At 35.1% G+C, this 14,986-nt stretch overlaps 1 protein-coding gene across 1 annotated transcript in view; it reads right to left on the bottom strand.

The window, feature by feature from the left end:
• The window catches only part of DHX36 (DEAH-box helicase 36), a 50,617-nt gene that overhangs the window by 27,182 nt on the left and 8,449 nt on the right, over positions 1 to 14,986 (bottom strand). The window contains exons 3-11 of the mRNA XM_060639023.3: positions 14,486 to 14,717; positions 10,621 to 10,659; positions 9,120 to 9,290; positions 7,298 to 7,377; positions 6,536 to 6,610; positions 6,219 to 6,385; positions 4,509 to 4,590; positions 570 to 710; positions 226 to 328 (exon numbers count right to left, since the gene is read on the bottom strand). Coding sequence (XP_060495006.2) covers positions 226 to 328; positions 570 to 710; positions 4,509 to 4,590; positions 6,219 to 6,385; positions 6,536 to 6,610; positions 7,298 to 7,377; positions 9,120 to 9,290; positions 10,621 to 10,659; positions 14,486 to 14,717 — 1,090 coding nt within the window. The remainder of the gene's footprint in view (positions 1 to 225; positions 329 to 569; positions 711 to 4,508; positions 4,591 to 6,218; positions 6,386 to 6,535; positions 6,611 to 7,297; positions 7,378 to 9,119; positions 9,291 to 10,620; positions 10,660 to 14,485; positions 14,718 to 14,986) is intronic.

Below are 14,986 nucleotides of genomic sequence, written 5' to 3'. Positions count from 1 at the left end.
CACTCTTTAAAAATAGGATTTACAACCCAGACATTTCATTTGTTTAGTCTTTTCTTCAAATAGATCAAATGCCTCAATTTTGGTATTCTGAGATTCTTATTTCTAGTGTCAATTTCTTCCATATGCTACTTGTAAAAAGCATTTAAAAAATTATTCTTCTTTTCTCAGGGTCTTGATATATTAATGAAATTAAAATTACATCACTAAGAAACAAAAAAAACTAACCTCTTCTTCCAAAACAATGTGTCGGATAAGGGCAGCAATCAAATTCAGATCAACTTTATCATCATCGATCATTTCCAGAACATCTACAGTACTTGCAGAATACCTAGCAAAGTTAAATAGGAAGTCATGAAATGCCTGATCAAGTTTCCTAAGGTTCAACCTGTTATCTTAAAATCTTAAAATTAATTCAATCAGCAAATGGGAAAACACAATTAACATATAGAAGTATTACTGGGATAACAATAGTTAGAAACAAATTCAAGAAGACCATCTCTGCTTTTTTGTTTTAGTCATTTAGCCTCTGTGATCCCAAATTAGATTAAAAACAAGCAAAAAACACATACCTTTTTCGCAGTTCCCTTACATAATCTGGCCAGCGTTCTTTATAGATTGCTTCTTTTTCTTCTTTTTCTTGTCTGTTTACATGCCCTTGCATGAAACCCCTCTTAAACTGGGACCTGTGTTCTTTTTGTTCTGGAACATATCTAAAATAAATAAAAAAATTCTTAAATAGCTTAAACCATTTGCAAACTCTCTGGTTTTAGCAAATATCTGTGACTTTTTACTTTCGGGTTTTAAAGAGGATTTTAAAGAACGTTTCATTATGCTTTCTAGTGAATGCTACTAAATAGTTTATTAGTAGCTGTTCATTAATATATAAAATCCAACTTTTTATATAAAAATCATTTTTCTCTACCAAAGTACATAAAACTTTAGATCATCGTTAGCAGTCAAAATAAAAAAAATTAATTCTACAGTAACTTAAGTTTGCTCTAAAAAGTTAGCATTACTGTTTAATGTAAATATAAATATCACATATAAAATAATAAATGCCTAGTACAAGACTCAGATTTTGAATATATAGGTTTCCAAACCTGAGTGCACATAAGAATCCCAGAGAGCTTATAAAATACAGAATCCTGAGTCCTATCCCTTGTGATTTGGACTCCGTAGGTCTGGTTGGGGTCTGCTAATCTAGGAATTTGAATTAGTGCCCCAGTAAATTCAGAAAATTTATCTATGGACCTACAGACCCACTCATGCTTGAGAACTATTTAATTCTGCTCAGTCTTACAGTCAGAGCCAAATGGCAGAGCCAGAATCTGTATTCAAGTGTCCTATGTGTCAATCCAATACTATATGCCATGACTCCACCACGCCATTAGTGACTGCTAAAAACAGAGGGCGCATCTGCCTAAGAATTCCACCTAACTTAAATGGTTTGAAAGGCATGGGGGTGGGAGGAGACAAAGAAAAGTGAAACTACAATTTGACCCCAAAGCCCCTGGGAATTCGCCTAGGGAGAGCATCTAGATGGAAAAGGGGGGTCTGGACCATGGGCTTTAGAGTCAGACAGAACTGGACTGATGTCCGTGCTCTGCCACTGACTACCTGTGTAACCTTGGACAAGATATAAACCTCTGCCCTTCGGTTTGCCTATTTGAAATATTATAATACTTTAATAGTATTGGCAGGAGAATAAAAGAAAAATGCAGTAAGATAAAGCACAGTGCCTGACACATAGTAGACACCCAAAAAGTGTTAACCCCTTCCCTATTCAGTACCTGTGACCCAGGATTCCCCTAAGTCTTCGATACATATAGAGGCATCAACTTGAGGTAGGGCAACCTGAGACAGAGATTAGTCCTAGTCAGCAGGATGGACCCACAGTTGGCTCCCTTCCCAGCAATTCCAAAAAACAGAGGTAAGCTTCAACCCACCCCCCCCTCCCCGGCCAAGTGCCCAATGACAACCCTCCATATCATCTTCACCCTGTTTCCTTCCCTTCAGTTCAGCTCTTCTTCTGGGAAGGGACAGATGGGGGCTTCGCCTGAAAACTTCTGTCGAGGGATCACCCTCCTTCAACTCCCCTCTTAGGGCTGACTAGGGGATGACAAGGGCACATACACCCTTCTTTTGCTTCCGAGACTCTTTAGTTACAGTTCCCTGAACATTCCCTGCCTTCTACAGAGCTTAAGAAAGCAATTCATCATTAAATAATTTTAGCTTACTGTTCCCTCAAACTTTACTTGCACTACTGTCACCTGTTACTAGAAAATAATTGGTAAATGTGCCACAGTAGGAAGTGAGAGGAATGGTGCAAAGTGGAATTGAAGAGAGAATGCATAATAAAGCTTACTGATGACAAAACCAGAGCACAGATGATTAAGATACCCTCTCTCACTTTTAGTTATGTTCTACCCTCTCTGATATACACACTTCCCTTTTTCCTACCCTGAATTTCACTACTTTCCTCACTTGCCCAGTCTATCCCTGCTACATAACCTCATTCCCAATACATTACTTCTTCCAGAATGGGTCAGTCATACTTTACAGGACAGCTTCTATGTCTTTCTGTCTACATTTAAGCTCTGAGGATAGGTACCAAGTCTTTCCTTGTTTTATGATCAGACCCTAATGCACAGGGCAGGCATGAAGTTTAATAAAAATCTGTTTAAATGTCCACCCAAAAAATTGAACAGACTTTTCTCCATGTAAAACCGACTGTAGGATCTTTGTTTTCACCTTCCCACCATCACTTCCGTTTTCTCACTTAACAAGTAAGCTGTGGAATCTTAAAACACAAGTGTTTCCCTATCTGTCCGTATATTTATTTGCATGTTTACTATAGGCCAGGCACTGTGCTGTACTCTAGTTATAGAGATGAACAGGACAAAATGCTTGACCTTGGACAAATCTGAAATCTATTGCAAGAGGTAAATATAAAGGTGAAGTACCTGACAATATGGTAAGTATTTTAAGAGATATGATAAACCTGCTACAGGTTGATGAGAAAGCAACCCACTCTATGGGAGGGATAAGAAAAAGCTTAACAGACAGTGAAGTTGGAATTTGTTCTTACATAATTAAGTTTATACATAAAGGGTGGAGAAGGTGTCTAAAAGGACAACATAGCATGTAACAAAGCACAAAATCGTGAATGAAAGGGCACTGACTGGCATATTAGGGAATGGTACATTTAGCACAGGTACACCAGGAGACACATAAGACTAGAAAAAAAGGATAGAGCCAGATTGTAAAGAGCTTTGGGATGACTAACTAGGGAACAGGAACCTGATCCTATGGGCTGTGTTTTCCCAGCCCTTCCCTCAACAAGAAATTCAAATATTAATTGGTATATCCCCTCGGAGAAGGCTGTTAGTAGCTAATGGCCAGAGTGCTGAAGGGATCAATAATTTGGGTATACTAGCTGAGGTATTCTGCTACAGGTCATGACAAACATAAAGGTCCTTAAACAAGTTTTTAAAGAAAAATTTCAGGAGGCTTGACAAGGGGGAGAAAGTTCACATAACCAGATTTTGTAGGAAAATACATGGCACTCTCACATATATATGAGAGTGAAGACAGTACCAGAAGAGGAACTACTAGCACGGAAGAGACAATAACAACCTTAAGCAGAGAAAACAGAAATGAGAGGGCACATGCAAGGAGAAAGCTCTCAGAGTTTGTACTGTGGGAAAGGTGGGAGTACAGAATGATTTAGACTGAGTTACTAGGCATGTAGAGCAGTTAACATATCCTGGTATGATTTATCAACTGCTTGATACATATTAGTCTTTGGATTTACAGCTCAGACACTGCGTGGAGGATAGTAACCATGGTAAGGCAAACTTGCAAAGAGAAATTATTTCATTTTAATGTTTTGGTGGAAGCACGGTGGGGAATGAATAGAAGATAATGATTTCAGCTGGAAAAATGTGAGCTTCAAGGTACCTGTGGTACTGGAATGCTGCTGAGTAGAGAGTTAGATACCAAATGCAAAGTTCAGGAAGAGCTTCAGAAGCTCCAGCTCTGAGAGCTGTGAAAATACACAGCTATGGCCATGGAAACAGGATGGCACAGTGAAATCATGAAAGACTGAAAAAAGGCTAATTAAGAACCCTCAGGGGAAATCTTATGTAAAGGGTAGGCAATGGAAGCCAGCAAAAACTGAAAACTTGGTAGGACAATCAGAGGAGAGGTTCAAGCACTAGTAACAAAGGTTCCCAAACTTTGCTGCCCAGGGAGCTTTAAAAAACTGATGCCTGGCTACCAGCCCAGATTTTGTAATGTAATTAAGGTAGGGAGTGTGAATTGGGCATCTGGATTTTAAAGGGCTCCAGGTGATTTTAATGTGCAACCAAGTCTAGGAATCCCTGATTTAAGGAAAAACGATGTTTTAGAAGGTAGTGGTTAAAAAAGAGCTTCTGAGATTAAAGTTTAACAGAAAAAAAAGGTGGCATTAGTATTTTTAAAGCTCTTATTTCCTAATATTTACTTACCTTATTTTTTCAATTATATCTTCCAAAAGATACTCCGCAACCGGAAAAGTAAAACCAGGTATGTGTATCATTGGACAGTTACCTATTATGGCAGACAAGACATAAATCTATACTCAAAATGTTTAAAAAAAAAAAAAATTAACAGATTATAAATAGGCCAATACCTTTCTTAAGTTCAAAGATGGTCCTGGCACTTTTACAATTGTACCCTATTTTTCCATAATGAATTTAATGAAAAGTAGCAGTCTACTCTTCACTTACTACCATTTTACTGCTACCAAACTGTACACACGCATCACGGTTCTACAAAGTAACACAATATATCAAAGAATAGAGCATTTTAAGTTGGACTCATAACTCAATAGTTGGAAGTCTATTTCCTCTCCATCACTAGTCAAGATGGTACCAGCAGAACCCAAGTTTTAGTGAAATCAACTTAAGAAGCACTACTCTTATGGTACCCAGAATCAGGAAAAGAGAAAAAAAAAAGTAGTTTAAATAAGACATAGCAAAATATTAAATTGTTACTTATTATTTTAGAAACACTAGTTAAAAAAAAACAAAAAAAAAAAAAACTACCTCTCTTAGTACTGTTACTTAAATGCTACTTCTATTTCAGACCATGCAAAATAAGCAGTATACATTGTAAACCAAGGCCAACATAGCATCAGAGGTCAAAAAAGTATCTCAGGTGGTCTCACAGCTCTGCCTGTGAATTGCACAAGTTTGAGCAGTTTATTCAATGTTAGGTCTGGACCATGCATCAAAACAACAACAAACAAACAAAACAATACAAGCAACTAATTTCACACGTCTTTAAGCTTCCATTTTAACTATTCACCCTTACCCCACCCCCCACCATTTTCCTCTCCTTCTCCTACAACTGGAAGCAAAACAGATAAGCATATTTTTTAAAAAATGTACTCTACAGCTAGTCAAATTTTGTTTCAAATCCTCTCAACTCTTTTTTTAAACATTTACTTATTTTTGAGAGACAGTGAGCGAGCTGGGGAGGGGTAGAGAGAAACAGGGAGACACAGAATCCAAAGCAGGCTCCAGGCTCTGAGCTGTCAGCACAAGAGCCCAATGCAGGGCTCGAACTCATGAACCATGAGATCATGACCTGAGCTGAAGGTGAAGTCAGACGCTTAACCGACTGAGCCACCCGGGCACCCCTCAACCCTCTCTTAATTATGCAACCATTACAAGGCATACTGGAAAGACACATCAGCAAAAATGGGAATACTAGCACCTACCTCACGAGGTGTTAAGATGATACAGTGCCAAATACAGTACACCTGGCACACTCAAGGTGTTCCAGAAGTGTCCATGAGTACTATTAGTATTAGCACGCTGCCACTCTAGCCTGTGACAGTACATGAAAACCACAGAACAATCACAAAAAAAGTGTTCAAAAAATTATTCAAACCTGTGGTTTGAACTCATGATGCCACCTTAATTACCTGATGGTGGCACCAAAAACCTACATGTCTTCACTCTAACACAGATGATACCACCTTTCAAAAATAGGCTCAATTCTCTAATCTATGAGATTAGAAGCTAGGAGAATATTTACTAAACATTTATTTTAAGTACCTGGTACCTAGAAATGTATTAGCTTTTTGATTTTTTTTTTTTTTAATTTTATTAACTCTAAATTCAGTGGCTTTGTGATAACTTCCTAAAGCAATAATCATAAAATTTACTCACCAAAATATTCTGAAAATTTCTCAGCATTCAATGTCGCACTCATTAATATGACTTTCAGGTCAGGTCGAAAATTGAGAAGATCTTTAATAACAGTCATTAAAACATCTGACTGTAGGTTTCTCTCATGGATTTCATCAAGCACAATATGACTAACACTGGACAAACGCCTAAAGCAAAAGCGTGAAGTATGAAACTTAGTACAAAATTCAACAACGGAACCATTCTACTTTAATAATTAGTAAAATCCAATTTAATACTGACATCTTTTGCTAATGTCTAACTAACTAAATGTCTGTCCTGAAGTGAAACATACTCACGAGTCTGATTGCAGCCACTGAAGGATAATTCCTGTTGTACAGTATAAGATAGAACCCTGCTTCCTTGGCAACCGACTGTGAATGAAAGACAGGATATGAGTTTTGGTTTTAGTGTCTTTACTAAACAAATTACTAAGTACCACACAAGTTTAAAAGAAAATCTTCACAATTAACTTTTTGGTTATAGGAATGCTTACCGCAACAGAGTAATGGGAAATACTACATTCAAGTTCACTATACATTATTTTCACTGTCACGATACATCAATGATGTCTTTTTAAAGGCATAACCATTAACATTCAGAAAACAACACTTAGGGGCCTAAATTTCTGTTCACTGACTGAAAAATCAGTTCATTTAAAAAGCTAAATGGAATCTTGAGCTCCAGAAAAGGACTACAGATATACGGTAAGTTAAAGATACCAAAATCAATAAAGTCAATCGGGGGGGGGGGGGGGGGGGGGGGCAGTGGATGGTGGTACCAAAAGATACATGACAGCAACTCCTTTCAAGTGCAGTGATGATCTACTAATGTATATCCAGGTAAGTGATTTCTCTAGTCATTTAATAATATAAAAGCACACTTTAAAAAAGACAATCCAAACAGGAGTTTGTAGTTTGCAAGCTTCCTATGCTGCAGTTACTTTAAATGTCAATTTTAATAGTAATCAACATAAAGATAGGGGGCAATCTTTCTTTTGAATCTCTAACTTCAAAGTTTCACTAAAATCTACCTGTATACAAGAGGTGAACATTCTTTACCTCTGGAGACGAATCTGGTATCCGGTACTATTACCATTGCCACAAGATTCGGCCCTTTCTGCGGCCACTCTCTCTGCAACCTTTAATCAAAATAAAAGACATTTACAAAGAAAATAGGATTTCCTTTAGGACAAATATCTTGAACATCCATAAAATCTGGGATTTCTGGAAAAAATGTTCATCAGATTTTCAGGAGTTAAAAAAAGAGACAGATACTAAAATTCAAGGGTTCTAAAACCGTGTATTGTCCCTTAAAAGCTGCAGACTACTGCCTCTTACATTGACTTTTCACTTTCTCTTAAAAAGCCCTTCAAGGCCAAATTCTCATCGCTATTTTCAAACTGCCTTTCTATATAGCATCCTCTCATTCATCTCTACCTTTCTTTTGAACTTTTCTAAAACAGTTAGAAATCATGGTCTAAACTTATAAACCTTGTATATAATTTGAGGGCAAATACATGTTGGTACTTTTTGTTCCTCGAGATTTTGTTTTTGGTAGACATTGGTGTTGCTTCATTCCTGGTTCTTGGTTTTGTTCTAAAAGTTATGGCTGCCAAAAATTAACTTGGAATTGATAATCCAATACAGATTTATGTAACTACAAGTAACCAATAGACATCTTGTGACAGAACAGTGATTTATGAGATTAGAAATAGAAAATGGCATAATTAAGAAACAATACTTCAGAAATAAAACTTTCCAGTCAGTACATCCTGTATACACTGAGTTAGGCCACTATTTCACTTTTTATTACTTACTAAATTGCCCATTCAAGTACCAACAGATCTTGGAAAAATAAACAAAAAATAACCTAGTCAGTATTTCTTCCCACTGTCAATATATATGTGTAATATTATATTAGTGAAAATTGATCATATTTTTAACTTACTTAAATCTAGCTATATAATTGTACTATACCAAAAGTGGTTCTTTTTTGCCATTCTGTCATCTTATATAATTTCTAGAAATATGATTCTACCAAAAAGGCTACTGTACTTTCTTTAGAAATCATGGTTTAAAATGTATACTGTTATTTCCTCCAAAGTATTGTCATAATTGGTAACACAGTCTCTAACCAAATTCTTTATTAAATGACCTGGAGATGATAAATAGCAGTATCATACAACTAAACATAACCATAAATCTTTATAATTTAAATTTACACAAAAAACCATGTAACACTGAAATAAATTCACTATACCCATCAAATGTTGCAAGAAACCCCTAACATATTTAAAGAATACATAACCCATACATTTAACTAGGTCATCTAACTAAACAAACAGAAATGCTGTTGTTTGTAATAAACATGTACCTCAAAGTGTTAATAGGATAAACCTAAAATAGTATCTTAATTTTTATGATAAATTCCCTCTTATTGAGCAATTGCATTAAAAAAATTTAAAATGCAGCTAAAATATACAAGGCTTCCTGCTTTCACCATCAGTGTACTTACATACTGAAAAAACAATCTGAGAACCAAAAAACAATGCTGAATGAATCAAGTGGTAACATTTAAAGCATCTATACTGATGGGGATTATTTGGAGTTTATAATCCCACAAAAATTTATCAGCTTTCTCTTCTTCTAATTTTATACTAAAATTTACCTGAATTTATAATTTATCTTAAACTCATGAACATCTATTATCAATAAGAGGTCATTCAAGATTTTGGTCTTTACTACCAAATATTTACTTTCAAAACAACACATCCTAAATATATTTAAGAACTATTACAAACCTTCAAAGCAGTTTAGTTCCAGCAAGACTAGGAGGATGGAAAATAAGGTGGGGAATTTTAAAAAGTGAGACATTACTTACCGAAATGGCACTAATTCTTCTTGGCTGAGTACAAACTATCCTGCATGCAGATCCTTTTCCTCTTTCAATGTAGTTATCCAAAATGAACTGAGTAACTTGAGTAGTTTTTCCACAACCAGTTTCACCACTTATTACTGTTACTTGATGGTTATCAATCATATTCACTAATTCCTATTTCAAAATGGAAAATAAGTGAAGAACATCACATAGTGACCAACTGAAAAAGTAGTAATCAAAATACCATCAAACTGAAGGTAACCATTTTTAACAAAGGTATTAATGCATTTAAAATTTTGTTAAATGCAATGCTGACAGTTTGTATATCTGGGTCTACCTGTTTTCAAGAGAAAAGCAGCATCAAATTATGAAAAAAACAAACACAAGGCACTATGAAAGGAAAACACACCAACAAGAAGTAGAAGAGACAGCTCTAAGTTCTACACATAAGAATAAACATTAATTAAAAAGAATGCTGAGTGTACGACTACTGAGTACAAGAAAAATCCCAATACCCAACCAACTAATGAAGACATTAAGGGGTTATATCAAAACTCAAACAATACGGCTTTGTCTGCGGAACAAGTTTTGTATGCTGTTCCAGAGAACAAGGAAGTCTATAATGTATTTCCTTTCAAATAATTAAAGTTTGTAAACACCTAAATCAAAGGGGTAAACTTCAAATATCTGGAAAACCTCACATTTGGGGAAGGTCTTTCTTAAAACTTTTAGATAAACACTAATATTTTTAATAGTAATATTCACTATATTAATAAGACCATCCTACTACTTCAAAGTAGTATTGGAGGTTATTATTATCTACATTTTGAAAACTCACCTTTAAAAATTTTCCCATCTACTTTAACACACTATACATATATCAGAACAAGTTCCAAGTTTAAACAATGAAATTATAGCTTGTACAGCATGTGATTAATTCATTCAATATTTACTGGGGGGGGGGGGGGGGTGTCTCTGAGTGAAGTAATACATAGTGAACACTTTGTCCTCAAGAATTTACACCAGCCTAAGGGAGGAAAAAACACTGTGGCAGGTGGTACTTAACCAAAACTTTAATCAAAACAAAGTAAGGCTGAGAGAACAGAGTAGGATGGAGGACTGTATTACTCTCTATAAGGTAACTATGTAATAAAGCATAATAAATTAACTAAAGTACTCTATTTTCAGTAGTGTCTCAATTTTAATTAAAATGTTTGGTCTCAAATTAGGAGTAAGGGTATTTACCCAAGATAACTTACATGTGAAAATTCTATTTTTCTTAAAGTTCTAAACATTTCATTTATAGACAGAAATGAGAAAAGTTCAGGAAAATGGTTTCATGACCATTTTTTTCTTTTGGTCTTTCAAAAATTCAAAAGAATAAAATGAACTTTCAATAATATCCTTCAGAGGAAAGTTTTTTAGTTTGTATTTTTTGATATAGATCTTAAAAGAATTATATTTTAAGTATTTTGCAAATTAAAGGATATAGTATTTATTTTACCTTTTGCATTCCATATGAAGGCAGCTTTTCCCTGAAATGCTGAAAATTAAAAACAATTGTTAATTTTCACAAAAGAATCAAATTACAATCATGGTAATCAGAACATATCATAAATATGCTAGAATCCCAAAATATTATTACTTCATTGATTATGTCAAGTATCAAGACTTAAAAAAGAATTTTTATAAAAAAGAACTCATGAACTTAACAATCCCCTTTATTTTTAAAACACTGAAAAAGAGAATTCCATTACATTCAACAGAGACACTTTCTTTGAGTTAAAGTGGCAGTAAAATGCAATCTGATCTGTCATCTAATGTGCATTCTTGTAGTCCCTAAATTACTTTTACCATCTTTTGTTTTATATATTCATTTTAGATTTGTTTTGCTATCACAATTCATTTTCCCACCCATCAATCCACCATTTACTAATCCATAAGGCACTGGTACAGATTAATTACTTCTGGGTACTTGCCTTTGAGAATCAAAGAAAATTGAAAACAAGTAACATGTGGGGCACCTGGGTGGCTCAGTCAGTTAAGCGTCCGGCTTCGGCTCAGGTCATGATCTCACAGTTCGTGGGTTCAAGCCCCATGTCGGACTCTGTGCTGATAGCCCAGAGCCTGGAGCCTGCTTTGGATTCTGTGTCTCCCTCTCTCTCTCTCTCTCTCTGCCCCTCCCCCGCTCTCACTCTGTCACTGTGTCTCTCAAAACTAAATAAACATTAAACAAAATAAAAAATAAATACATAAAACAAGTAATATGTGAAGAAAATCTGGTCCTACCATTTAAGAGCTAAGATCTTAAGACAAACTTGGATCCTGAATCCCTCAAAGGTTGTATCTCACAAGGTTGCAAGGAATCTGAATGAAAAACCTTTGTATAAAAAGTAGCAGTTTCTGACACATATAAGCTACTTAATTTTTGGTGAATTGCAACTGAAACACCCAAGAAGAAATGATTAACTCCTGTATCTTTTATTTGATGATGTCTTTGCAATTCTGAAAACCTACACTACATGAAAATGACATACACTTAAGAGTATTATGGTTTACAATGACCTAGGTACATTATAACATGAAAAAACAAACCATAGCTTTAATAAACTTCCTTTATTGAAAAGAAAAAAAAAAAGCAGTAAAATTAGAACCATCCCAGGTAATCCAGTATATTATCACCATTTTTCAAAAATTTTTATTTCTTGAAATATTGCCCTCATCTTTTGCCTACTTGATTTGTCAAAATAGGAGAATAAAAAAAATCCCCCACTATTTTTTTTATTGTGACGTAATTGACATACAACATTATAATAGTTTCAGGTGTATAACATGATTCAGTATCTTCTTGTACTATGAAATGATTACCAAAGTTAAGTCTAGTTAACATCCATCATCACACATATTTACAATTTTTTTCTTTATAACAAGAACTTTTAAGCTCTTAGCAACTTTCAAATATACAGGGTAGCATTACTAACTATACGCTATATATTATATACTAGCATTGTAATATATATAACACATTGTTTATATATTACCATTATATATATATACATATATATATTAGCATTATTAACTATGCTATATATGCCTGCTTGGTTATGGTCAGTCAGGTAATTCTCAGTACCATAAAAAACAAGGCAATGTGATGACTTGAATGAATTCTAGCAATTTGAAACAAGTTGCCACACTTTTGTTGGTAATTTTTTATTATAATACATTATTTAAAACCATTTAATGATTTCTAGAAGTACTTCATGTACTTCAATGTAACCATCTCAATATATAAATATATAGAAGCTCTCCCATTAAATTTGAAACTAGCATTAACCACATTTGCTTTCTAAATATGTAAATGCTGAAGACAATTACAACCCAATATTCTTTATCAAGACAGACAACCCTTCTGTTTCCTAATTTCTGGCTATAACCCTGAGATATGAGACAATGAAGATTATAAGCTGCTTGAAGACAGGAAATGTCTTATTAGTCTTCAGAAAACACAGCACAATGACAAACATGTAAAAAATGGAAAATTAATATTTATTAAATAAATTATAACAATGGCATATTACCAAAAAGGATTAAAAAGTTGAGCTCTTAAGCACATCTAACTTTTATTTTATTTTTTATTTTATTTATTTTGAGAGAGCAAGAGCACAAGCAGAGAAAGGGCAAAGGAGAGGGAGACAGAGAATCCCAAACAGGTTCCACATAACCTAGGGCTTGATGGCACAACTGTGAGATCATGACCTGAGCTGAAAAGAAGAGTCAGGGGCTCAACCAACTGAGCCACCCAGGCACCCAACACATCTGAATTTTAGACTGGATTCTGTTACTAGCTGTGCAACTGTAGATAGGTCACTTAACCTAAGATTTTTTCCCCCTCTCCATCACAAATATGCAGAATTTCTTACACAGGGTTGTTGGGAGGTTTAAATGATGTAGTACATGTGAAGTGTTTGTAAGTGTCTAGCCAATAGAAAGAATGTTTTACACATTTGTTCTCCTAACTTCCTTACTGGATCACTCACACATTTTTAATATTTGAGTCTGTCCTCCAAACAAAGCAGAGAGATAGGAGCTAAATCTCCTTCTTTCTAAGGCTATAAAAGAAGCTCTGCTCTCAACCACAATAATCTGAAATGATTAAACTTGAAGTCTCCTGTCCTGGAATCATATTTTCACTACATAGGCATCAAAAAATTACACAATTCCCCTCTGGACAACCTTACTGTTTTTTGTTTTTTTAATTTTTTCATTTTTGAGAGACAGAGACAAAGCATGAGCAGGGGAGGGGCAGACAGAGAGGGAGACACAGAATCTGAAGCAGGTTCCAGGCTCTGAATTCTCAGCACAGAGACCGACACGGGGCTCAAACTCACAGACCTGCGATCATGACATGACCTGAGCTGAAGTTGGACGCTTAACTGACTGAGCCACCCTGGTGCCCCACTTTTTTTTTTTAAATAATTTTTTTAAGTTTATTTATTTTGAGAGGGACAAAGACAGCATGAGCAGGGGAGGGGCAGAGAAAGTGGGAGAGAAAGAATCCCAAGTAGGCTCTGTGCTGTCAGTGCAGTGCCCAATGCAGGGCTCAAACTCATGAAGCTGAGATCATGAGTGAGCTAAAACCGAGAGTCAGACACTTAACCGACTGAGCAGTCCAGGTGCCCCTTTACCTCAACTGTTCTAATCAGGATATCCAACCTGATCAACGACAGTCAATGGATCCTTTCTTTCCTATGGGACAGGTGATATTCTGCCTTTCTCACAAAGAGTAATACATATTTGCATATTAAAGATGCGGCCCTCAGAATTTCCTCATTTTCTCTTAAAAGAAATACACGCGAACATTTTATTATATCTATCTCTACAATATCCACAAAGTGTAAATTTTATGTTTTAACAGGAAGGGACCTAAAAATATCTTGCCTACCATAGAAAGAACATACTGAAAAACTCAGAATTTCTGTTCTTGTCACAGTCTTATCTTTAAAATGCTGGTGAACATATGCACATCATAACTTTGGGGTATTTAATTTTATCATCTGTAAAAGGAAGGAGTTGGATTAAATGGTCTAGAAACCTTACAATTCTAACCACCTTGTCTCTTACGACATCTCACAAAACTGTCCAAGAAAGGTTAAGCTAATTTCTTCTCCTCACTATGTAAGCTGCTGTAGGTTATATGCAATTCCACTCCCAATGCTTTTCTCTGGTATAAGAGAAAGAATCCCCACAGAGAACAGTCTATAGAAATACCACTGATCTATACCACGTAGCTACTTCTAAACGTAAATATATTTTTATCAAGTGTGAGAAGAAATGACAAAAAACTTTTTCCACATCTTGCTTTCCATTACCTGCATTTCAATATACCGAGGGTCACTTTTTTTCTTTTGTAAATCTTCCAATAGTTGTTGGTCTAAGGTTACATCAGGTTCATTTTCTTGCAAGAGATACTCAGAATCTCTGTCAATATATTTGTCCCTGATTCTAAATGTCCTCTTTTCTTGATTTATCAATTTCTTTTCCTGGTCCTCAAGTTTTTTCTCTGAGTTTGGTTTGCTCTCAGCAGGAGCTTCAGTCCCGTAACTATTTTGACAAAATAAAAAAATGATAAAAGGTTAAATGAAGAGCTGCTAGAGCCCTGAAACAAAACAATATGCTATTTATTTTAAAATCACCAGCTATTATTCTTTCTTAGCTCAATTAGGAAAATACTTAGATTTTTATAATGAATTCAAAGTTTTCCTCCGTGTAAATAGATATTACAAGTTATTCCTTGTGTAGCTAAAAAAATTAAAATTCACATAAGTCATCCCTCCATTGCAATGACTTACCGTATTTTTCTGATTTGTCTA

The sequence above is a fragment of the Panthera onca genome, chromosome C2 (genome assembly GCF_046562875.1).
Source record: "Panthera onca isolate mPanOnc1 chromosome C2, mPanOnc1 haplotype 2, whole genome shotgun sequence".
NCBI lineage: Eukaryota > Metazoa > Chordata > Mammalia > Carnivora > Felidae > Panthera > Panthera onca.
Note: the sequence above shows the minus strand (reverse complement) of the source record. Positions and strands in the feature narration are given on the sequence as shown.